Source organism: Polypterus senegalus, chromosome 5 (assembly GCF_016835505.1).
Source record: "Polypterus senegalus isolate Bchr_013 chromosome 5, ASM1683550v1, whole genome shotgun sequence".
In the NCBI taxonomy this organism is placed as follows: Eukaryota; Metazoa; Chordata; class Cladistia; order Polypteriformes; family Polypteridae; genus Polypterus; species Polypterus senegalus.
Genome location: NC_053158.1, coordinates 203,201,861 through 203,228,528, shown reverse-complemented (window position 1 = coordinate 203,228,528; position 26,668 = coordinate 203,201,861). Strand labels below are relative to the sequence as shown.

At 42.4% G+C, this 26,668-nt stretch overlaps 1 protein-coding gene across 1 annotated transcript in view; it reads left to right on the top strand.

Annotated features, from left to right (window-relative positions):
- LOC120529938 (dynein heavy chain 5, axonemal-like) overlaps positions 1-26,668 on the top strand; it is a 331,615-nt gene that overhangs the window by 158,557 nt on the left and 146,390 nt on the right. Inside the window, exons 39-40 of the mRNA XM_039754147.1 lie at positions 12,482-12,660; positions 16,021-16,208. Of these exons, the coding sequence (XP_039610081.1) occupies positions 12,482-12,660; positions 16,021-16,208 (367 nt within the window). The remainder of the gene's footprint in view (positions 1-12,481; positions 12,661-16,020; positions 16,209-26,668) is intronic.

Below are 26,668 nucleotides of genomic sequence, written 5' to 3'. Positions count from 1 at the left end.
AATCTCGTCTGTCAACATGTCCATCACCATTGCAAATAAGAAAGGGGCTCAGATCCGATCCCTGATGTAATCCCACCGCCATCACTCCTACCGCAGACCTCACCACCGTCACACTCCACTCGTACATATCATATGTACAACTCTTACATACTTCTCTGCCACTCCCGACTTCCTCATACAATACCACAGCTCCTCTCTCCTCACCCTGTCATGTGCTTTCTCCAGGTCCACAAAGACGCAATGCAACTCCTTCTGGCCTTCTCTCTACTTCTCCATCAACATCCTCAGAGCAAACGTCACATCTGTAAAAAAGGCATTCGCCTGTATATTTTTTATTTTTCTTAGCAAGCTAGAAACCACCAATATTTCATAAGTCAAGGTTAGGTATGCAGAGAGGGGCTGACAGGCAACCCCTTTTGAGGTGGTCAATGTGAGCTGAGGACTGGAAATAATGGTGGCAGGTACTGGACAGGTGGAAGGTGGGGAGAGGACCTGTCAAGTGGGCATGATGGATAGAACAGAGTGCTACACTCATTATATATTTATATATTTTATTATTTATTTTTTTTCTCCAGCCTCTGGAGTTTTTTTTTTTTTTGTTTTGTTTTTTCTGTCCTCCCTGGCCATCGGACCTTACTTATTCTATGTTATTTAATGTTGACTTATTTTTATTTTTTATTGTGTCTTCTATTTTTCTATTCTTCATTTTGTAAAGCACTTTGAGCTACATTTTTTTGTATGAAAATGTGCTATATAAATAAATGTTGTTATTGTTGTTGTTATTATGCTGGGAAATATTGGTGGAACTAATTAGAGGTGCCACTGTAAAAAAAACTCACACTGTCCCAGGGTGGTGCTGAGGTCTCACCCGCTGCACTCGGGTTCCAATCCAGGTGGTTCAGCATGTGGTGGGTGCCGCAATGCTCCCAAACCTCCCCCTAATCAGGGGCATGACCAAGGCAATGGCATTTTGGGAGTCAGATGAGGGTGACAGATGAGCTAAGTGAGGTAAGCTCGATAAGAAATGTAATAAAAGTAAAATGGCATCATTTCTGGGTGTTCAATGAGCCTGTATGTGCATTGTACAATTGAAGCTTGATTCTGCTGCCTATCCTGAGACTCCACGTGCCTTCTTTGGGCTAAGGGTGCCCATCTCCGCTTCGACAACCGACCCACTTTATGGAGTTTACATGTTCAACTTTCCACCCACAGCCTGAAGTCGCACTGTCAGTGTTATGGTGAGTGTGACAATAGGGGGTGCTGTCGCTCCTCCAAACCCGCAGACAATACGTCCAGACACCAGGTAAAAGTCCCGGAAATAAATTTAATTTATGCAATACTGTGCACAAAGCACCACCACCTCCACAATACACAACAATTATCAATAATCAATACAATAAATCACAATAATAAATCCTCCTCTCCAGCCAGCAGCTCCGTCACACTCCCTCCCAACTCCGGCTCAGTCTGCTGGGTTTCCCGCAGTCCTTTTTATAGTGCTTGACCCGGAAGTGTTTCTGTCCTTCAGTCCATGTGATTCCATAGCACTTCCGGGTCAGATGAAACTCTTTTTTCTTCAGTCCGGAAGTACTTCATTTCTTACCTCCCCGTGACTAGGGAGTACTTCTGGGCTATAAGGAAAATATAAATCCCTGTGCCTCCCTGCAGCGGCCCCCACGGTATCCAGCAGGGCTGTGAAGCCGAACTCCATTGTCCATTAAGCCCTGCGGGAATTCGGGCACGTCCGTGTTGCAGGGAGGACTCCATCTAGTGGCCTGGGGGTGTTGGCCAGGATAGTGAAAAAGACTGTAGCGGCCTTATGAGCCTGTGCCCTTACCGCATGCTGCAACATATGCTGTCACAGATGAAGCAGACAAGAAGGTGCGTTCTGAGAGAGCTAACTCTAGAAACACAGGCTTGATATCATCTTGTCATTTGAGATTGAAAAATTGTCTTGTAAGCAGTTCTAATATATGACAAGGGCATGATGGGTCAAAAGGCAAGATAAATGATGTGGCGCCAACTCGGCCATCCTTGTTGTAAATTATGAGAGAAGACAAGATAAAGATTTGGGGAACCTCAAAGGCAAATTCAGTTTAATTGGATGGAAAATAATCTAAAAAAAACAGCAAAATTAGAAACAGACCAGAGTCAAGATATTGGCTGATTCAAAAATGGTGGCAGCTCCCCTTAAAAAATAGTCAGACTGGAAGTGGTGGGGCCAGGAGACCTTGACCCAGCAGTGACATCACTGGGACTACCGGTCATCTGAGCTCTTGGAGATAAAGGAGGACAAGAAGAATTAGGCAACAGTGCCAACCCTCAACCCGGGGTGGAATTACCATTAGATAAGCCTTCGAGCTATCTCCCAAACTCACGTGCCTGTGACAGCGGTTACTTCCAAAGCTCAACAAAAATAGCTTGCTGTACCGCCGCCCCGGGAGAACAACTAAGCCCAGGGCTGCCGCAGGATCAGAATACCGCTAGAGTAATATCAGTACTTTATAGAAATCTTTTACGGTTACGTGACCAACGCTCGTCCTATTTGATCCACTCACCACACACCCCAGATCAGTGTATGATAAAAAGTATTAAAGCAATGAAAGTTAAACAAGTATATTTACATATTAACAGACAAAACAGTTTAAACGTACTTCCCCAAACAACAAGTGCATAAAAAAAATTAAAGACAAACATTCACAAATTAGGGTGTGAGATGCTCTCACTAGAGATAACCCAATTCCCCCAAATCATCACACATTGTGTTATTGTCCGGTGAAATGCCAGAAGCCCAATGGAATACACTGGTGGCTGATGCCAATAACATAATTCTTACGTTCTACCGGTCCAACGGTCAATCGCTCCAGTGAAGTTACAAAAAAAAAGTTGATCTTCGGAGAAACACCACCCTTGCAACCCTGAGTAAAAAAAAAAATCTTCTTCCAGCAGGTGGCTCAGAAGTGGATTCTCGGTGCTGACACGCTATCACTCCTTGCTTCACCGCTCAATGTCTCACTTGCTCTTCCTTCCTTTCTGAGTTAAATCATTTTCAGCCCAACCGTCCTGTCCATGTCGTGTCTTCCTTTTAAAGGTCTAGTTCCCCATTTTCGGCAAAACCCTCAGCAACTGATTTCCTGAGGTACTGCTTAAGGAGACGCAGACTAACAACAACAACAACAACAACAACATTTATTTCTATAGCACATTTTCATACAAACAGTAGCTCAAAGTGCTTTACATATTAAAGAATAGAAAAATGAAAGACACAATTAAAAAACAAAATAAATCAACATTAACATCGAATAAGAGTAAGGTTCAATGGCCAGGGGGACAGAAAAAACAAAAAAACTGCAGACGGCTGGAGAAAAAATAAAATCTGTAGGGATTCCAGACCATGAGACCGCCCAGTCCCCTCTGGGCATTCTACCTAATATAAATGAAACAGTCCTCTTTGGATTTAGGATTCTCACGGAAGGGCTTGATGATGATGATGGTCACGTAGACTTCTGCCTTTTAATCCGTCCATCATTGTTTGAGCATCATGAAGCTTTAAGTAGGTGGAGGTGGCGCAGGCCACCACCACAAAGAAACCGGAAAAAGAAACAGAAAAGAGAGTAGGGGTCAGTACCGATTTTAGAGCCACCATGAATAGTTATTTTGAGGAGATTGAACATATAGAGTATCAGGATTAAGTTAAATTACGATTAAAATGAAGTTATAAAAGGCCATGTTAAAGTAATGTGTTTTCAGCAGTGTTGTAAAGTGCTCTACTGTATCAGCCTGGAGAATTCCTATTGGCAGGCTATTCCAGATTTCAGGTGCATAGCAGCAGAAGGCCGCCTGCCCGCCTCACCACTTCTTTTAAGTTTTGTTCTTGGAATTCTAAGGAGACACTCATTTGAGGATCTGAGGTTACGATTTGGAATATAAGGTGTCAGAAATTCCAATATATAAGATGGGGCGAGATTATTTAAGGCTTTATAAACCATAAGCAGAATTTTAAAGTCAATCCTGAATGACACAGGTAACCAGTGTAGTGACACTCAGACTGGGGTGATGTGCTCTGATTTTCTTTTCCTAGTTAGGATTCTAGCAGCTGCATTCTGCACTCGTTGCAAACGATTTATATCTTTTTTGGGTAGTCCTGAGAGGAGTGCGTTACAGTAATCTAGTCGACTGAAAACAAACGCGTGAACTAATTTCTCAGCATCTTTCAGTGATATAAGCGGTCTAACTTTACTTATGTTTCTTAAGTGAAAAAATGCTGTCCTAATGATCTGATTAATATGTGATTTAAAATTCAGATTACAGTCAACAATCACCCTAAGCTTTTACCTCCGTCTTGACTTTTAATCCTAATGTATCCAGTTTATTTCTAATAGCCTCATTGTATCCATTATTGCTAATCACTAAGATTTCAGTTTTCTCTTTATTTAGTTTGAGAAAATTACTATTCATCCATTCAGAAATACCAGTAAGACATTGTGTTAGTGAATCAAGAGAGTCGGGTCATCAGGTGCTATTGATAAGTACAGCTGTGTGTCATCAGCATAGCTGTGGTAGCTCACGTTGTGCCCTGAGATAATCTGACCTAACGGAAGCATGTAGATTGACATGAACAAAGGGACATGTGGTACCCACTACAGTGCAATGGCACGATAACAAAAAAAGTCGCCCACTGGCATTCTATACATTCTATTTAAACCAAGAATGTGTCTTTGCATTCCAGAGCCTCCACCCTGGAGCTCCAAATAGATGAAGTTGACTCCAGTGGATGCCAGTAGAGTCTAGCTGTTGATCTCCAAAGCTTTGCCCAGTTACACTGTAATTAATTTTGAGTTTGTATAATGACTACTGTTTGGCTCCAACAGACCCCCTTGACCCTGTGTTAGAATATAGCGGGTTGGAGACTGACCGACTGACATGCAATACAATACAATACAATTAAATTTTTGTATAGCCCAAAATCACACAAGAAGTGCCACAATGGGCTTTAACAGGCTCCGTCTCTTGACAGCCCCCCAGCCTTGACTCTCTTAGAAGACAAGAAAAAACTCCCAAAAACAAAACACTTGTAGGGAAAAAGTGGAAGAAACCTCGGGAAAGGCAGTTCAAAAAGAGACCCCTTTCCAGGTAGGTTGGGCGTGCAGTGGGTGTCAAAAAGAACAGGGTCAATATAATACAATACACAGAACAGAACAAATCCTCAATAGAGTATATAAATAAACATTTTAGAAGTACGGAGCAGAATTTAACAGTAGATGATATCACATAATAGGATTTGAATTTGTTTAGACTCCTGGAGACCTTATCCATCAAGCTGCCTCCCCCTATTGGCCATTCCACAGGTGAAATAGTGCTGGGCCAGCCAATCCAATGAAAGGACCCCTCTTTCCCACGATTCCTGTGATCTTCCATCAGGGATAACTTTACCGTAGGCAGGCAAAAAAAACTTGACAGGTGGGTCGTGGCACCAAGCGCCACATTTGAGTACCGAGAAGAGAAACAGAATAGGTGAGGGTTAGTATCCACTTATAACTATCATGTTACTAATGTTTTATTGCTAATGACTAACAACAGAGATGCAGTCTGTACAGTTAATCAGCAGCTCTAGTCAGGGTGTGCTACACTGATGTCCTGAGTCTTGAAAGCTGAGACCGAAAGGGCATCTCTTATAGTAGCAGGCAGACCACTCCACAGTTTAGGGCCCCCTGTAACTAAAAGCTCGACCTCCCACTGTTATTTCATTAATCCTTGGAATCCTAAGCAGACCGGCATCTTGAGATCTTAATGTGCGCTCAGGTTTGTAAGTCATGATAAGTTCAGACAAGTAAGCCAGACCACGGCCATTTAATAATTTATATGTTAAAAGGAGGATTTTGAAATCTGCCCTAAACTTAACCGGAAGCCAGTGTAAGGATTTCAGAACTGGAGTTATGTGTTCGTATTTTCTTGTTCTTGTAATAATTCTTGCAGCAGCATTTTGGATTAACTGGAGGCTGTATAAAGAACAGTTTTAACATCCAGTGAACACCGCATTGCAGTAGTCAATCTTAATAGAAATAAATGCAGGAATTAATTTCTCAGAATCCTGTTTATTTAGAAAGCACCTTAATTTCCCAACATTTTTAAGATGGCAGAAACATAATTTGGACAACTTTGTAATATACGCTTTAAATAACATGCTAGAGTCAAAGATAACTTCTAGACCAGGGGTGCCCACATTTTTTTCGGCTTGTGAGCTACTTTTAAAATGACCAGGTCGAAATGATCTACCTACATTAAAAAAGCTATATATACATATATATATATATATTTATATATATATATATATATATATATATATATTGGGGTGGGAATTTAACACGTTAATTGCAATTAATTAATTTGAAAAAAAAATATCGCGTTAAAAAAAATAATGCATTTAATCACACTTTGCATTCCAAGCAAAGGGGAACTTTTGTCAATGCATGATTTCCTGGTACACCGATTACATTGATGCACACATCAGAGCTACAAAAATGGAAGAATCGGAAGAAAGGACGTTGCTAGGACTGATCTGAAGCAAATTTCATTTCAAAAGACTACCCGACGGAAGCCTTGATAAAAGCGTGGTTTTGTGCAAACTGTGTAAAAAGGAGTTTGCATACCACCGAAGAACTTCAACCTTACGGCACCATCTAAATGCAAAACATGTTGCAGTGAGCACAGAAACTGTGTATGCTGTTAGTGCTAGCAGTACGAGTTCGAGTGCCAACAAAAGGTGTCGGCAGCCCAAACTTGATGCAATGACGGGCTTCAGGACCAAAATTAGTAAGTCAACATCGGTCAAACATACAAATTCTCTCGCAAAATGGATTGCACTGGACTGCAGACCACTAACAGTGCTGGAAGATAGGGGTTAGAAAATGTGCTACAGTTAGCGTCAGGTGATCCAACTTTCCAACTGCCGTGCTGAAAGACTATTTCAAGTAAAATTCAACAGTTTTATGACACTGAAAAGCAAGCAAAATTAGATGCATTACAGAAAGCGGACTTTGTGGCTCTTACTGCGGATCATTGGACTTCCGTAACCGTTAGTAATTCTAATTACATCGGAGTCACTGCACATATTGTTGATGTCACAGACGGGACATGGAATCTACAGTCTTTTACCCTGACTGTGCAGAAGACAAACACCAGAAACTATGCCGAAAACTGCGCTGAGCAGTTTCTCTTTGTGGCAGGGGAATGGAGAATTTAACAAAAGTCTGTTCCACAATTGGACCAGACAGTGCACGCACCATGGTGGCTGCAGCAAGACACCTCCCATTCCAACACATGCCTTGTGTTGCTCACATCTTGCAAGGAATCGTCACTGTTAGCCTTGCTGATAGTGGGTTTAGTGATGCATTAGCAAAATGTCGCAAGATAGTGGGTCACCTTAAACACAGCCTAGAGGAATGCAGAGGAACTACACCAGGAGCAAACAAGACTGGGACAACAGAAAGAGCCACTCATGCAGGATGTTTCCACAGAAGTGGAATTCAATGCTGGATATGGTTTCTCATCTACTAAGGAATCAAGATGCTGTTTTTGCTGCTTTAGACAATCAAAAGCACAAGCTAACTCCATCAGAGCTGGTAAAACTCCAAAAGCTGGTGACTGTCCTTAAGCCATGCAGGTAAATAAAACTTTTTTAACTTATTGTTACTGTTTCTTCAAAAAGATCTATAGTTGACAGTTATTGTGTAGATTAATAATTACTTTCTTGAACTGTCTACTACAGGTTTGTGACTGAGCTTCTTGGAGGTGAGACATATGTCTCATGTTCAGTGGTTTTACCTGCTTTCTGCCACCTGCATCACACCATGGAGGTCTCCGATGATGACTCACACTACATGGTGAAATTTAAGACTGCCTTCACAAAGGACCAATCCCAACGTGTAGCTACACTCAACCATCAGTGGCTCAAGACAGCTACTGTGCTCGACCCACGCTCTTAGGATTTAAAGTGTCTTGCAAGGGGAGAACGAGAAGAGGTTTGGACCAGCCTTGAGGCCCTGCTGCAGGAACAGTGTAAAGATGCCACCACAAAGGAGCCAGCAAAGACAAAGAACCTCCTTCTCACTTCATTGTATTCAGACTCTGATTCAGATGAGGAAGCCCTGTGTAACAGGGCCCTGAGTTTGTACAGAGCAGAATCCATCATCAGCAAGACAGACTGCCCGCTGCAGTGGTGGTCCAGTCGAGCAGGGACCTACACACAGCTCTCTGTCCTGGCCCGCACGTATCTGATTAGTCCTGCCACTTCTGTCCCATGTGAGAGACTGTTCTCACTTGCAGGTCACATAGTAACAAAAGAGAGAGCTGCTTTGAGCTCTGAAAATGTGAAGTGGCCAGTTTGTCCGAGTAACTGGCTGAAAGAGACGGACAATAAATAAGCATGGAGGTATTGTGAGTCCAATGGGTTTGTTATTTTTTGCGCTAAAAGGTTCAATGATCACACTGTTTTAGCCTAATGTACAAAATACTTTTGGCTAAGGTTACTCAGAGTTTAAAGGTGAAGCTGGTCAAATTACATTTTATGTTTCTGACTTATTTCTTTAAGAAGTAAAACTGCACTTTATGTTGAAATTTTTATTATTATTATTTAAAGACAATACCATTGTGAAAATGTACTTAAAACAGCACTTTATTTTTAAGTCTGCCCAACTTTAGCCAGGTATATTATTTTTGTTTCTGTTTTGAATTGAAATGCAGTTTCAGAGCTTGAGTTTACAATACAGTGAACCCTCGTTTATCACAGTTAATCCGTTCCAGACTCTACCGTGATAAATGAATTTTCGCAAAGTAGGGTTTTTTATTTATAAATCGAATATTTTTGCAATTAGAGTATAGAAAACCTGTTTATGACCTTCTAAATACGTTTTTTAAAATTATTAGTGCCTTCTAGACATGAAATAACACACTTTAGTCACCATTACACTCATATTACCCAATATATTAGACAAAATAAGAGAAAATAAGACATTACAAATATAATATTATTACTAGGCTCACCCACCTTTTAAGGCGACGACTTTTATCCTCAATTTGTGTACATCAGGCATGTAAGTGTAGGGAATGAGAACATCAAAGTGCCCATTCATAACATCTCCCGAAAACCTAAGATTTTTTGTCCCCCTGTCCAAAGTCATACAATGTCAGCCCAAATCTGTACCGCTAAAGACGGAGTTTCATGCACTAAATAAGCTATAGATGAGAATACGCAAGCACCCCTGATCTCCCCTGATATTTACTACGCGATGAGGCATTTGTACTCCATCAACATTAATTATTTCCAGAGACATCATTTTGTCTATTTTTCCAGCGCATCGCACAAAAGCAAGGGAACGATGGGAGCAGCAGAACTTCGGCTCACATCGCGTCGCTTCGTACCGCAAGTAGTAAGTCTGTGATAAGTGGAACACCGCTACGCTTTGCACTCACGGGACGGAAGGACAATCCCGAGCGCTTTTATATAGTAGATTATTGTACTGTACGTTTAATTACACACACACAGTTTTTACACACAACCACTAACCTATGAAAGCACAACCTCAGTAGGAGAGTCTTCAGGTGGTGCAGTATCTTCAGCAGGTGCATCATTGTCTTCTTCCGCTGAAGGAGTACTAAGAGTAGGCAGTGGGTATCTGGGTGCGCGGCTGAAGAAGATCTTGATAGGCAGTTGCTGGCGCTGTCTTTTCATATGCGTGAGGAGGCTTTTGTAGGGTATTGCCATCTTTGATCATATCCAAGAGTTTCACCTTCTCCTGGATAGCATCTTCCTCCGGCACTTAGTTTTATTGTCAGAAGGCTTAGAAAAAGCAGCACGTTTAGGAGCCATCGTGGGGCTTAGATAAAAGTTCTCATGCGTAGTGACGAGAGCGTGTATGAGAAAAAATCGCGATAGAGTGAAGCCGCGATAGTCGAAGCATAATATAGCGAGGGATCACTGTATTCATGTCCCTGTCTATTATTTGATTCTGTCACCCACTAAAACCCTTTTAAATTAAAAAAACAATTGCGCTTTGGGGCATATTTTCTTGTGTGATTAAATACGATTAATCAAGATTAATTAATTACAAAGCCTCTAATTAATTAGATTATTTTTTTTAATCAAGTCCCACCCCTAAGATATGTACATACAGTAATCCCTCGCTATATCGCGCTTCGACTTTCGCGGCTTCACTCTATCACGGATTTTATATGTAAGCATAACTAAATATATAACGCGGATTTTTCGCTGCTTTGCGGGTTCTGCGGACAATGTGTCTTTTTACCTCCTGTACATGCTTCCTCAGTTGGTTTGCCCAGTTGATTTCATTCAAGGGACGCTATTGGCGGATGACTGAGAAGCTAACCAATCAGAGCACGCAGTTATGTTCACCTGACTGAGAAGCTAACCAATCAGAGCACGCAGTTAGGTTCCTGCGTGCTGAATGCAGTGTTAACCAGGAAGTCTCGTCTCGCTCATTCAGCATCAACGTGTTTCGCTGTGTAAAGAGTTGTGCTCTTTTGTGTTTATCTTTGTGCCTAGTCAAGCCCTTCATTATGGCTCCAAAACGATCTGCTACTGCATCAGGGGCCGTGCCCAAGCACAAACGGAAGATGTTAACGATTGCCGAAAAGGTAAACGTTTTGGATTTGTTGAAGGCTACGAATCTTTTTATTTAAAAAGTAGGAAAGGAATATAAGATCCACGGCCGCAGTGTCCTTTTAACCAGGGTGCAAAACGAGTTGTAAGTGGATGTAATAAGGCAGCAGTCTGGATGGAATCTGCTTTAGGGATTTGGATTGAAGAAGAACAACGGTGGTGTTACACAATCGCCTGAAGTGGCTCCTTTAGAAGAGCTGTAATGCTCTCCTTTGTTGTGCAGTAAAATTAAACTCATCGGACAAGTCATCGTGTCATTGTTGGTGAGTAACCATAATTAATTTTCTACTTACAGTATTTAGTACATGTACGTACGTTTAGTGTCACTGTACACACATTTACTGTATTCTATTTTTCTTGCATTATACGTATTTATTGCTATTATCAGAGACACTCAATATCTTTAAAATAACATTTAGGTTTTACTGTATATAAACAGGGGCGGCACGGTGGCGCAGTGGTAGCGCTGCTGCCTCGCAGTTGGGGGCCCGGGTTCGCTTCCCAGGTCCTACCCTGCTTGGAGTTTGCATGTTCTCCCCGTGTCTGTGTGGGTTTCCTCCGGGCGCTCCGGTTTCCTCCCACAATCCAAAGACATGCAGGTTAGGTGGTTTGGCGATTCTAAATTGGCCCTAGTGTGTGCTTGGTGTTTGTGTGTGTCCTGTGGTGGGTTGGCACCCTGCCCAGGATTGGTTCCTGCCTTTTGCCCTTTGTTGGCTGCGATTGGCTCCAGCAGACCCCCATGACCCTGTATTCGGATTCAGCGGGTTGGATAATGGATGGATGGATGTATATAAACAGTGTATTTATATACATAATTTCAATGAATCTTACCTAATATCTAAGAGAATACAAAGGGATTATGCTGTATAACTCTGTGGGGAATATTTATAAACAGTGTGGGAGAGTTTATAAGGGCTTAAAATATATAAAATAACCATACAAACATATGGTTTGTACTTCTCGGATTTTCACCTATCGCGGGGGGGTCTGGAATGCAACCCCCGCGATCGAGGAGGGATTACTGTACTGAGTATACTTTATACATAAAATATCTGTTGTCGTACCTTCCATAACTGAATAGCCTTTATGGCACAATAACAATTCAATGCATTTATGGTCATTACAGTACTTGGATTTAATAATCTTCATGTGGGAAAAGGCTGACTCGCATAAATAAGTAGAGCCAAATAATGCAGTCAAGGAGCATTTGAATTCAGCCGAGTGAAAAATGACGGCTGACCGATTAACTGCGATTTTAGTTCCCTCTCCTTTCTCTTTCTCAGATCGGTTTTCGGAAGAAAGTCAGTTTTGTAGTTTTTATGAACATTTCGAAAGTGCCTTTCCACATTTTCCTTCTTTGGAATAGCAATGATAGATTGACAGATCAGACAAACGCACTTCGATTGTGACATTGTGAGGGAAAAAAATCCTCTTCCAATTCCACATCCAGCCCATACCCTCCCCAAACATTTTTTTTTTAAATCCCTTTTTCAGTCGATATAAATTGGAAGGCTAACAAGATCACTTAGATAGCCGGAGTTTTGCAGTAGCTCGCGCATTTGATCGTCGATTTTCTAGCCTATGCAGTAAAATAGAATGGTCAATGGTGTCAAACGCTGCACTTAAGTCTAACAAGAGAATTACAGTGGAGTTTCCTTCATCAGAGGATGTCAGTTGACTGATAAAGTCAACTCCACATACTTGGAGCTCCTTGATGGAGGCTCCAGGACCATAGCAGTATTTCGCACTGAACTTCTAAACTAACTGTGCTGCCCTTTGTGTATTTTATGACTTTATGTACAGGTGTTACATCACATTGTCCCAGGCCCTCGGGATGAGTATGGGTGGAGCTCCTGCAGGACCAGCAGGGACTGGCAAGACAGAAACAACCAAAGACATGGGGAGATGCCTTGGAAAGTACGTGGTTGTGTTCAACTGCTCCGATCAGATGGATTACCGGGGGCTCGGCCGCATTTACAAAGGTAGGTTGAAATCAAGGCAGGAAAATGATAATAAAAATAATTATTTCAAGTTTCATTTTGTTATCACAAGGGTACCTCTTAAATGTAGAAAACCTGTTTTCTTAAATTTGCTGCTTCACAATGAACATATTTTGTTCACCAATGGACCTTGGTACCCTTCAGGAATAGACAAGTCATTTTTAAAATTTATGAAAAAAATGTTCAACTTTAGAACACAATTTTATGTGTCAAATTAATATATGCAATGATTGTGAGAAATAACTTAGACTTGAAAAATACCAAACTTACCATTTAATGTCAGACTAACACAAGGCCTTTGCTTTGAGGTTCTGATTTAGGATGCCATCCTTAGTGCTTTGACCACCATCTTTTATAGTGACGCCTCGATGATGTCAAACACTGTGCTGTATCCTTCAGTGTGTCTAGCAAGGGATGATGTTGACATTGGTTTAAACAATATGGAGGTACCTAGAAAACAATGCACAAAACAGCATCTCCATCACAAAGACACCACAAAAAGTTGTGCTGCAATGATGTCAGGAAGATAATAAATAAAATGAATAACATACTGATATATCTTGGCATAGTTTCACATTGTTGCAGTGTATGATGAACAGAAGGATGACTGGATTCCAAAAAATAAATTTGGGGTTCCAACCAGGCCACCTGTTTAATGCAATTGTCCAAAAAAAATGAACAGAAACAGGCACAATAGTAAAAACAGGCTTCTTAGGTTCCTTCTTAGCCAACTAAGCTCTGCTTTGTAAATGGCTCATCTGAGCAGGTCAGTTACAGGGATTTCTAACATGCAGAGGCTTATCACTGAAATGAGGAACATTTTGGATTTCATCCATCCATCCATCCATCCTCTTCCGCTTATCCGAGATGCCCAAACTTCCCTCTCCCCGGCCACTTCTTCTAGCTCTTCCGGGGGAATCCCAAGGCATTCCAAGGCTAGCCGAGAGACATAGTCCCTCCAGCGTGTCCTGGGTCTTCCCTGGGTCCTCCTCCCGGTTAAATGGGCCCGGAACACCTCACCAGGGAGGCGTCCAGGAGGCATCCTGATCAGATGCCCGAGCCACCTCTTCTGACTCCTCTCAATGCTCTACTCTGAGCCCCTCCCGGATGACTGAGTTTCTCACCCCATCTTTAAGGGAAAGCCCAGACACCCTGTGGAGGAAACTCATTTCAGCCGCTTATATTCGCAATCTCATTCTTTCGGTCACTACCCATAGCTCATGACCATAGGTGAGGGTAGGAACGTAGATCGACTGGTAAATTGAGAGCTTTGCCTCACGGCTCAGCTCCTTTTTCACCACGACAGACCGATGCAGAGCCCACATCACTGTGGACGCCGCACCGATCCGCCTGTCGATCTCATCCTCCATTCTTCCCTCACTCGTGAACAAGACCCCGAGATACTTGAACTCCTCCACTTGGGGCAGGATCTCGCTCCCAACCCTGAGAGGGCACTCCACCCTTTTCCGGTTGAGGACCATGGTCTCGCATTTGGAGGTGCTGATTCCCATCCCAGCCTCTTCACACTCAGCTGCGAACCAATTCAGAGAGAGCTGAAGATCACAGCCTGATGAAGCAAACAGTACAACATCATCTGCCCTCAGTGGCTTCTGAACACTGTCAGGAAGTTGATAGCTTAGAGTTCACTTCATCTTCTTCTTTTGGCTGCTCCCGTTAGGAGTCGCCACAGTGGATCATCTTCTTCCATATCTTTCTGTCCTCTGCATCTTGTTCTGTTACACCCATCACCAGCATGTCCTCTCTAACCACATCCATAAACCTCCTCTTAGGCCTTCATCTTTTCCTCTTCTCCTCTTCCCTGGCAGCTCTATCCTTAGCACCCTTCTCCCAGTATACCCCTCATCTCTCCTCTACACATGTCCAAACCAACACAATCTCGCCTCTCTGACTTTGTCTTCCAACCGTCCCACCTTTGCTGACCCTCTAATGTCCTCATTTCTAATTCTGTCCATCCTCGTCACACCCAATGCAAATCTTAACATCTTTAACTCTGCCACCTCCAGCTCTGTCTCCTGCTTTCTGGTCAGTGCTACCATCTCCAACCCATATAACATAGCTGGTCTCCTGTAGACCTTCCCTGTCACTTTTGCTGATACCCATCTGTCACAAATTACTCCTGTCGCTCTTCTCCACCCATTCCACCCTGCCTGCACTCTCTTTTTCACCTCTCTTCTACAATCCCTGTTACTCTGTACTGTTGATCCCAAGTATTTAAACTCATCCATGTATTGTATATTGATACATTGTGAGACATGCCCGGACACCATCAGACTTAGACCACATCTTTATCCAAAAGCACACATTTATTTCTCCAAATAACACAGTCCCGCACAGCACACTGTGCTCCCAGCACCAATCACCCCTACTCCGGGCTTTTCTTTAAATGTCCGTGGGCCGCCTTTCCTCTCTCCATGGGAGCCTCGTCCTGCTCCCACTCCCGACACTAGCTCTCCGTTTGTAGGGAGGTGGCCCATTTTATTTCCACCCGAACGTGCTCCAGGTGCCTGATGATGTTCTTCCGGCAGCACTTCCTGGTGTGGCAGGTACTCCAGGTGTCCCTGGAAGGATCATCCTCCATCTTCCCGGGTGTGGCGGAAGTACATGTTTCCTAGGCTTTCTGAGGCTCGGGGCACCCCCTGGCGGTGGCCACAGGCCCCAATGGGCTTGAGCTTCCTTGCTCCTCTCCTGTGATCCTCTCCAGATCCAGGGTGATTGCCCCCTCGTGGCCCGGAGGATGTAAACGCCACCTCCCGGTCCTTCCAGGTGTCCCGGCTAGGTCTGGCCCCCAGCCGCTTGTGACAATATACAGTATATATTAATCTTTGGAATACAACCAAATGAATATCTGGTAGCTGCCACCCGGTCCACCAAGGTTCATGTGACTGTTCTCATCTTGGTCATGTCAACTATCCCATTCAATCATCCACTGAGAGTGAGTGCAGCTCATATACATTATATGGGGACACCAAAATCTTTTAAGTGCTTAGGGCCTCTAAAGGTCTTAATCCAGCCCTGGAGCTGTGTAATTGTTCCCCATCCACTTTTAAGCAAAATTCACTCACAGTTGTCTCTAGAAATTTTGAAAGTTCTACGAGACTTCTATGACCCTCAACAGAATAAACAGAGTAAAAGTTAACTGAACAAATAAACTGAACAAAAAAATGAAATTGAGGTTTGAATATAATAGTTTCTTCTTTGCTAAATTCTGCAATTTTAAGGAAAGCTGTTCCATAGCTTCCCTTTAATAGACTGGCACCTCATTCTGGGTTTATGGGGCCTAGCAAGATTAGTAACCAGTTTTGAATCTGTTATTTTGGACAGGTCTTGCTCAGTCTGGTGCCTGGGGCTGCTTTGATGAGTTCAATCGTATCGAACTTCCAGTGCTCTCTGTCGCCGCTCAGCAGATCTACATTGTCCTGCAATGCAAGAAGAACAAGAAGCCTCAATTTATCTTCACTGATGGAGATGTGGTGGACATGGACCGAGAGTTTGGAATTTTTCTCACAATGGTAAGAGTTACTGGCTTTTGGGATGACAAGTGAATTTTCTTTGCATGAGTTGTCATTGGTTGCTTGGTGCTTAGGTGTTGTCTGGGTGATACAATAGTGAGGGGGTCCAAAAAGCATTTGACAGGTAAAAAATAATTGCTATTGCAGCCAAAACAAATAGCAGTTTCTTTGGTGTTACTCCAGTAAAAAGTCTTCCAGGGTGTAGTCCATCTAAGTATTTCCCACCTACAGTTAGGTCCATAAATATTAGGACAGAGACAACTTTTTTCTAGTTTTGGTTCTGTACATCACCACAATGAATTTTAAATGCAACAACTCAGATGCAGTTGAAGTGCAGACTTTCAGCTTTAATTCAGTGGGTTGAACAAAACGATTGCATAAAAATGTGAGGCAACTAAAGTATTTTTGAACACAATCCCTTCATTTCAGGGGCTCAAAAGTAATTGGACAAATTAAATAACTGGAAATAAAATGTTCATTTCTAATACTTGGTTGAAAACCCTTTGCTGGCAATGCCAGCCTGAAGTCTTGACCTCCTGGACATCACCAGATGTTGGGTTTCCTCCTTTTTAATGCTCTGCCAGGCCTTTACTGCTTTCAGTTGCTGTTTGTTTGTGGGCCTTTCTGTCCAAAGTTTAGTCTTCAACAAGTGAGATGCCTGTTCAGTTGGGTTAAGATCAGGTGACTGACTTGGCCATTCAAGAATTTTCCACTTCTTTGCTTTAATAAACTCCTGGGTTGCTTTGGCTGTATGTTTTGGGTCATTGTCCATCTGTATCATGAAACACCGCCCAATCAATTTGATGTCATTTAGCTGGATTTGAGCAGACAGTATGTCTCTGAACACCTCAGAATTCATTCGGCTGCTTCTGTCCTGTGTCACATCATCAATAAACACGAGTGTCCCAGTGTCACTGGCAGCCATCACACTGCCTGACTCCACCGTCTTTTACAGATGATGTGCTATGCTTTGGATAATGAGCTGTTCCACGCCTTCTCCATACTTTTTCTTGCCATCATTCTGGTAGAGGTTGATCTTGGTCTCATCTGTCCAAAGAATGTTTTTCCAGAACTGTGCTGGCTTTTTTAGATGTTCTTTAGCAAAGTCCAATCTAGCCTTTCTATTCTTGAGGCTTATGAGTGGCTGGCACCTTGCAGTGCACCCTCTGTATTTACTTTCATGCAGTCTTCTCTTTATGGTAGACTTGGATATCGATACGCCAACCAAGCCCTGGAGAGTGTTGTTCACTTGGTGGGCTGTTGTGAAGGGGTTTTCTCTTCACCATGGAAATGATTCTGCGATCATCCACCACTGTTGTCTTCCGTGGACGTCCAGGTCTTTGTGCGTTGCTGAGTTCACCAGTGCTTGCTTTCTTTCTCAGGATGTACCAAACTGTAGATTTTGCCACTCGTAATATTGTAGCAATTTCTCGGATGGGTTTTTTCTGTTTTCGCAGCTTAAGGATGGCTTCTTTCACCTGCATGGAGAGCTCCTTTGACCGCATGTTGTCTGTTCACAGCAAAATCTTCCACATGCAAGCACCACACCTCAAATCAACTCCAGGCCTTTTATCTACTTAACTGATAAAGACATAACGACAGACTTGAACACACCTGCCATGAAATAGCCTTTGAGTCAATTGTCCAATTACTTGTGAGCCCCTGAAATGAAGGAATTGTGTTAATAAAATATTTTAGTTGCCTCACATTTTTATGTAATCGTTTTTTTCAACCCACTGAATTAAAACTGAAAGTCTGCACTTCAACTGCATCTGAGTTGTTTCATTTGAAATTCATTGTGGTAATTAATGTACAGAACCAAAATGAGAAAAAAGTTGTCTCTGTCCAAATATTTATGAACCTAACTGTATGTTTTCCACTAAACTGGCATTGCAACAGCCCTCCACCCTTCATCTGGGCAGGTGGTGAGCACATATCACCATTTCAGACAGAACCCGACTGGATTTGGTAAGTTGTCTGATCACCACGCACTTGCCAGTGAATGTCACCCCCAGGCCTGGCTCCAGGGCTGGTTGCCAGTGACCCATAACATCATAGGAGTTGTTTAAAACCTTTCTTTGTGTGACCTTTAAGCCTAAACTCTTTTGCCATGGTGGACCCTACAATGAGCACAAAGCTCCAGAACAGCCAGCTTTGAATATCATTAAGGAGCACAAGCCCCATCATCATGCCAAGTCTGGGCTGTCCTGCTTGGTCTGCTGTCACCACAACCCTCATTTGGAAAGTCTGTTTCAGAAAATGAGATAAACACGTACAAGGACAAAAGACTGAACATGAGAAACAAATAGTGAATGAGCTAAATAAATATTTCACCCAATTAACACTTCACATTTTCTTACATTAATTGTCATCTGCCACAGATCTGCCCAAGCCCTTATGTAACGATTCAGCTGATTCTACATTGCCTGCCTTTCTACTTTTTGTATTGTCTGCAGACTTAACCAGCTTATTGATTATATTCTTATTCAGATCATTTATGTATATTAAAAACAGCAATGGCCCCAGCACTGACCCCTGAAGTAAACCACTTTTAACATCACCTAATTCTGAAAACAGTTCTCCTGCAGATACCATCTGTGTCTGAGCCAATTTTGTATTCACCTATATTGACTACACACTGAATTCCCACTTAGCTATCCATGTGATACATTATCAAAAATCATTTGAAAATCAAGATAAATCATATCATATGATCTCCTTTATCATATCCTTTTGTTGCTTCCTCATTGAATTCCAGCATATTAGCAAAACACAACCTTGTTCATCTGAACCCTTTGTGATGGACGGCTGGGTTCAATGCCCGGCCAGAAAGCCTCTGCTACATATGTTCTGGGGGAGCAACTTTGGAAAGCTCAATACCTCCCCCGGGATGCATGGTGGCAGAGGCTTTCCGGCCGGGCATTGAACCCAGCCGTCCATCACAATGGGTTCAGATGAACAAGGTTGTGTTTTGCTAATATGCTGGAATTCAATGAGGAGCCGACAATGATTCTCCCACCTGGCTCCATGGGAGATGGAGCCTTCCACAGCCTGGGTGGGAGCTGGGATGGCCGCTAGGAGGTGCTGCCGAGTCTCAAGAACCTGGCTGGATGAGTCATCAGCCCCACCCGTAGGTGCAATTGGGACCAGGGGGTCAAACACCTGGAACACTTCTGGGTGGGCTATAAAATGGGCCAGCCTCCACCACTCAAGGGCCAGAATCGGGAGGTTGCCTGGGAGGAGTGATGGTGCCAGAGGAAGGGTTGTTTGTGCTCTGTTTAAAGTGCTTTGGGACTGTGTTAGGCCTGTGGGACACGGCTGAAAAGAAAAGAAAACACCTGTGTGATTTTACATGTGCCTCTGCATCAGTCTGTGCCAGGTCGGGCGCCTTTATCACACCATGTTCACATATCTCTTCTAGATATGAGCTGCTCTCTTTTCCTTAATAATCCCTTTGATTAATTTACCTGTGATGCATGTAAAATTCACTGGCATGTAGTTGTTCTGGTCAGCCTGGTCACCCTTTTCATACCACAGGATATTTGCTAGCCTCCAATCTTTAGGAATCTCCTCAGTGTATAACAACAACAACATTTATTTATATAGCAGTGTAAGAGATGGCCGGCAGCTCAACCTGGCCGGGACGCCCCTGAGATGGAAAGATGGGTTGAAGGCAGCTTTTTTAGGACACTGCCTCCCTCAAGACGCTAGATGGCAGCTTCCCTGGACTGCAGCAGTGCCTTAGTGGATTCCCGCAGGGCACTATGGGACATGTAGTTTAATACTGCGGCCCATGGGCGCCACCAGGTTTATGCCGAAAAAGAACCTGGGTTGTCATGTCTCACCCATAGCCCATAAGAAAACTTGAGTTCTCTTTCTGACCTGGAAGTGCTAGCATGTCACGTGAATGTAAGGACAGAAGCATTTCTGGGTCGAGGACTATAAAAAGGACTGCTGAAGACCCAGCAAGGGAGTCAGAGTCAGGTGGAGGTGGACAAAGCTTGCTGGGAGGTGTGGAGGAGAAAATAGAGAAAGAGAGAATTTTCTTTATTTTATGTATTTCTTGCCTGTGTTACTGTGGCTGTGGAGCTTATGGCATTGTTTATAAGATGAAGAAGAATTAAATTACTTCTTAGTGCTTTTACCCTGTGTCCTGAGTGTCTGTCTGCTGGGTTTAAAGGGGCAACAGCGACACCTAGCATCCACACACATTTTCATACAAATGATGTTGCTCAAAGTGCTTTACAAGATGAAGAAAGAAACATTTATAAAAAATAGAAATGTAAAAATAAGACCAGGCAATAGTAAATAACATAGAATAAAGTAAGGTCTGATGGCGGGAGGACAGAAAAAAAGAAAAAAAACAAAATCTGCAGGGGTTCCGAGGCCACAAGACCACCCAGCCAGCCCCCAATTGGCATTCTACCGAGCATCAATGATCTCAATCAGTCTTCATGGTTTTCAAGCTTCATATGAAAGAATTTGATGATGATGGTCATGTGGACATCTGGCCTTCAATCCATGAGTGTAGGGACTGCATGGCACCCTTATCAGGCGGTGATGGCGCAGATCACCACCACAGTAAACCGCAAACAGAATAGCAGAGAAAGAAGGAGTTAGTACAGATTGTGGAGCCATGATATAAATGACTAGCAGAATACCCGCGCTTCGCAGCGGAGAAGTAGTGTGTTAAAGAAGGTACGAAAAAGAAAAGGAAAAATTTTAAAAATAACGTAACATGGTTGTTAATGTAATTGTTTTGTCATTGATATGAGTGTTGTTCTCATATCTATCTATCTATCTATCTATCTATCTATCTATCTATCTATCTATCTATCTATATATGTGTTGTTCTCATATCTATCTATATATATATATATCTATCTATCTATATATATATATACCCGCTTGGCAGCGGAGAAGTAGTGTGTTAAAGAAGGAAAGAGAAAGAAAAGGAAACATTTTGAAAATAACGTAACATGATTGTCAATGTAATTGTTTTTCACAGTTATGAGTGTCGCTGTGATATATATATATATATATTGTGAACGGTACCCGGGCACAGACAGGCGGACATGTTGTTTTGACACCACCACACGTTTATTTACTCACTATTTACAATTATTGGTCACCAAGACCCCAGTCCATCGGTCACAAAGACCTAATCACGTGCACAAACCCCAAACTCCCAATGTCCTGGCCACAATGCCTTTCTTGGGCGCCTCCACTCTCCACTGCTTCGTCCTCCTTCCACCCGACTCCAGCTCTGAATGACGGAGACGGCCCTTTATGGAGGACCGGATGAGCCCCAGGTGTTCCCGGCAATCTTCTGGCCACGCCCCAGCGTGGCGGAAGTGTCGGCTGTCCTCCCGGCTGCTCCCGGGCACCGTCCAAAGTCTTCCCCAGCACTTCCTGGTGTGGCAGGAGTGCTGGGAAACAAATCCCAAGGCATTGGGCCTCCTGGCGGTGGCCACGGGCCCCTACAGGGAAGGGCTTCCAAGCCCTTGACCCGTGGCTCCCAAAGCAACCCGGAAGGCGAACCCCACGTGGTCCAGGCAGGGCTCTGACCCTCTTCCGGTCCCTCCTGGCGTCCGGCCGGGTCATAGCCCCTGGCATCCCTGATATATATATATATATATATATATATATATATATCAAAATACGAGCTAAGAAAAGGAAAGATGTTAAAAATAACGTAACACGATTGTCAATGTGACCTATTGTAAGTAGTGCCTGGAGGATTCAGTGTGTAGAAACTCTAGAGACAGCGTGTGTATTAACTTGTGGATTTTTCTGTGAGTATTTGGTGCCAGTCTGACGAAGTTGCTTCGGAAGACGGCGTTAGCCGCGGAGCTCAGCTCAGAGCGAAATAAGATGAATGGGAGGGGAGATGATGACGTGACTTCCCCACCCGCCTTAACTGTCAATCCCCCACAAACACAGTCTCTCGGAATTTGCATAAGCACACCCCTTCACCTACAATTTTAACTTAGTTACAAAGTGATCAAAACTCTCGCTTATATCCTCGTCCTCTCATTAAACTTGTATCCTGCATTACCTGTGGGCATGTGAAACGCCAGCGGTAGCCTGTCTATGAACTTAATTTAAATTTTAGGTTTACACCTTGCTTTCTTTCCGAGGTAGCAGCACTCATGAATATGGTTGTATATGTCACTCGCTCACTTCTTATTGTTTCGCTGCCTTCTTAATTATATAATGCATGTTTTCTTAAGTGCTTTTTGGAGGTCTTCCTGGTTTTGTACATACTGCGTTGACAGTCAGTTCACGTGATTACGTGGGAGGCGTGATGATGTCACACGAAACTCCGCCCCCCACGTCTTTCCAGCTCAACTCTATTACAGTTAATGAAGAAAAATACGTTCCAGTTATGACCATTATATGTAGAATTTTGAAATGAAACCTGCCCAACTTTTGTAAGTAAGCTGTAAGGAATGAGCCTGCCAAATTTCAGCCTTCTACCTACACAGGGAAGTTGGAGAATTAGTGATGAGTGAGTGAGTGAGTGAGTGAGTGAGTGAGTGAGTGAGTGAGTGAGGGCTTTGCCTTTTATTAGTATAGATAAATCAATGCACATATAGAACATCAGGGTTACACTAAAATGAAGCTATGAAAAAGCCACGTTACAATAATCTGTTTTTAGCAGTTTTTTAGCCTGGCATAGAGATTTTCAAAAACATTTTGTCCAGGGTTTCTATCTGTACTCATAAACTTCCTCAGCACTAGAAGAAAAATGTGAATTTGCACTTCAAATGTGAGATACGCGTTAAGTATTATCTGATTAAGCATGTCAAGGCACGGTGTACGATGTAACTTGTATCTCAGTATAGAGCCCTATGAACACAGCCAGCTTGTTGGTGAGCTTTGCTGCCACCCCTCAGTTATGTACTATAGTGCTGCCATCTTTTTTTTTTTTTTGTGTGAAATAGTGCCATAACTAGGCAGTCCATAGTTATGCCATCATGAAAAATGTAGAAAGCTGCTGAGGTTTTGATACAACAACAAGGTGAATATTTTGATGATAATGACAACGATCATCATCACAGTGAATGAATTGGAACCTGTAGGCTCTGACACTGATGCGGATAGCTTCCCCGAAGCCATTTCTTCAACACAAGGCATTCGACTTGTCACAACTGTCAGGGCAGCACCACACTGAGAGCAAACAGTCACCAACTACCAAATCAAATCAAATCAAACTTTATTTATAAAACATAATTTTAAAATACCATAAGTGTAAACCAAGGCGGCACGGTGGCGCAGTGGGTAGTGCTGCTGCCTCGCAGTAAAGAGAGCTGGGTTCGCTTCCTGGGTCCTTCCTGCATGGAGTTTGCATGTTCCCCCCATGTCTGCGTGGGTTTCCTCCCACAGTCCAAAGACATGCAGGTTAGGTGCATTGGCGATCCTAAATTGTCCCTAGTGTGTGCTTGGTATATGTGTGTGTGTGTGCCATGCGGTGGGCTGGCACCCTGCCTGAGGTTTGTTCCCTGCCTTTCATGCTGTGCTGGCTGATATTGGCTCCAGCAGACCTCCATGACCCTGTAGTTAGCATATAGCGGGTTGGATAATATAGATTGAAGTATAAACCAATGTGCTGTACAATAAAATCAATAATAAATCAGTAAACAAAGGACAAAAATTACATAAATACTAAAACAAATACGTTAAAGGAACTGATTAGAAGGTAAACAATTTACAGAAAAACAATGGATATAAAAAAATTAATAAATTATAAATTGATACCAGAGTTACTCATATACAGTTAAAAGTGTTTTAAGTCTTGATTTATACATTTGAGTTGATGAAGCTGACCTAATTTCAATTGGCAGAGCATTCCATAACTTTGGTGCTAGAACTACAAAGTCCGTAGTCTTCATCTTAGTCTTTGGCACGACCATCAATTGCTGTTGAGAGGAATGTAGAGAGCGGACTGGTGTATACGGAACCATCAACTTGGTCAGATAGGATGGGGCAGCACCATTTAGTGACTTATAAAACGAAAAGTAAAATTTTAAAATGAATCCTAATTTCAACTGGGAGCCAATGAAGCGAGGCCAGAATTGGAGTAATGGACACAACTTTCTGAGACCCGGTAAGAAAACGAGTAGCAACATTCTGAACCATCTGTACCCAAGAAAGATGAAATTTACTAATTCCAGAATAAAGTGAATTACAATAATCGAGGCGCGATATAATAAAAGCTTGGCATACCCTCTTCAAATCAGAGTGCCCCAGAAACGGTTTGACTCTAGCAAGCAGTCTAAGCTGAAAAAAGCAGCTCTTGACAATGGATGAAATCTGTTTATTAAAATAAAGCTTGGAATCAAAGATAACCCCAAGATTTTTGACGTGGGGTTTGCAAAACTCAGCTAATGAGCCAAACTGATCCCTGACCGCTCCATCAGAAGCCATTGGTCCAAATATAAGAACCTCAGTCTTACTCTGATTGAGATTCAAAACATGTACAGCCATCCAATGTTTGACCTCATCATAACATTCATGTAGTGACTTTAAGGACTCCTTATTCATAGGTAGGTGTAGAAATGAAATGAAATACCATATTTGCGAAATATAGACCCAACACACAAATGTGTTGTGTGTAACAAGCGTGAAAAGCACAAGTAAACATTAGATTTACGGCATGTGTGCTTCTAAGCCTGCACTCTGCATGGTTCCATCCTTCAAGGACTTCAAGGACGGAGACTTTTAGTTATGCTGCTGGTGAAAATAAGTAATTAACAGTTTCTTTACATATTTGAAAGAGTTACTGTTCATAATAAAACCATTGCTTTTTAATACATTTCTTTACATTTTATATAAGTTTTGATAGAGTTCATTATTTATCATATACTGTATGCATAGACCGATACTGCAGAGTCCTCCATCATTAAATGTGTTAAGTCATCTTGAGATCTCAATATGAGCTGCGGTTTGTAGTTAATGATAAGTTCACATAAGTAAGCAAGGCCTTGACCATTTAAGGTTTTATAAATTAAAAGGAGGATTTTCATATCAGCCCTAAACTGAACTGGAAGCCAGTGTACGGACTTGAGGACTGGAGTTATATGTTTGTATTTTCTAATTTGTGTCATAAATCTTGCAGTAACATTTTGATTTAACAGAAATCTGCATAAATAACAGCCAGTAAACAAAAATGTTGTGGTCTACTGCTATTTTCACATTCACACTTGATTGCTGACTCCAGCTTGGCTCTGTATGGAAGTTTGTGGTTGAACTTACTAATGTTCTTACCTATGAACCAAAGTATGATCCATCATACCTTTCTGCATTACACCTAATACTGTAAAATAGCCTGTGGGTCAACCAAAAACCCTCTAATGGAATAAGCGGATGCAGAAGAGAGGATGGATATTTTATAGTTGTGCTTGAAAGTTTGTGAACCCATTAGAATTTTCTAGATTTCTGCATAAAATAATGACCTAAAACATCATCAGATTTTCACTCAAGTCCTAAAAGTAGATAAAGAGAAACCAGTTAAACAAATGAGACAAAAATATTATACTTGGTCACTTATTTATTAAAGAAAATGATTGAATATTACATATTTGTGAGTGGCAGAAGTATGTGACCCTTTGCTTTCAGTATCTGGTGTGACCCCCAATAACTGCAACTAAACGTTTCCGGTAACTTCTGATTATTCCTGCACACCGGCTTGGAGGAATTTTAACCCATTCCTCCGTACAGAACAGCTTCAACTCTGGGATGTTGGTGGGTTTCCTCACATGAACTGCTCACTTCAGGTCCTTCCACTACATTTCGATTGGATTAAGGTCAGGACATTGACTTGGCCATTCCAGAACATTCACTTTATTCTTCTTTAACCATTCTTTGGTAGAACGACTTGTGTGCTTAGGGTCGTTGTCTTGCTGCATGACCCAAATTCTCTTGGGATTCAGTTCATGGACAGATGTCCTGACATTTTCCTTTAGAATTCTCTGATATAATTCAGAATTCATTGTTCCATCAATGAAGGCAAGCCATCCTGGCCCAGATGCAGCAAAATAGTCCCACACCATGATACTACCACCAGCATGTTTCACATATGGGATAAGCTTCTTATGCTGGAATGCAGTGTTTTCCTTTCTCCAAACATAACGCTTTTCATTTAAACCAAAAAGTTCTATTTTGGTCTCATCCGTCCACAAAACATTCTTTCAATAGCCTTCTGGTTTGTCCACATGATCTTTAGCAAACTGCAGACGAGCAGCCATGTTTTTTATGGAGAGCAGTGGCTTTCTCCTTCTAACCCTGCCATGCACACCATTGTTGTTCAGTGTTCTCCTGATGGTGGACTCATGAACATGAACATTAGCCAATGTGAGAGAGGCCTTCAGTTGAGGGTCCTTTGTGACCTCGACGACTATTACACGTGTGCCTTGCTCTTGGAGTGATCTTTGTTGGTCGACCACTCCTGGGGAGGG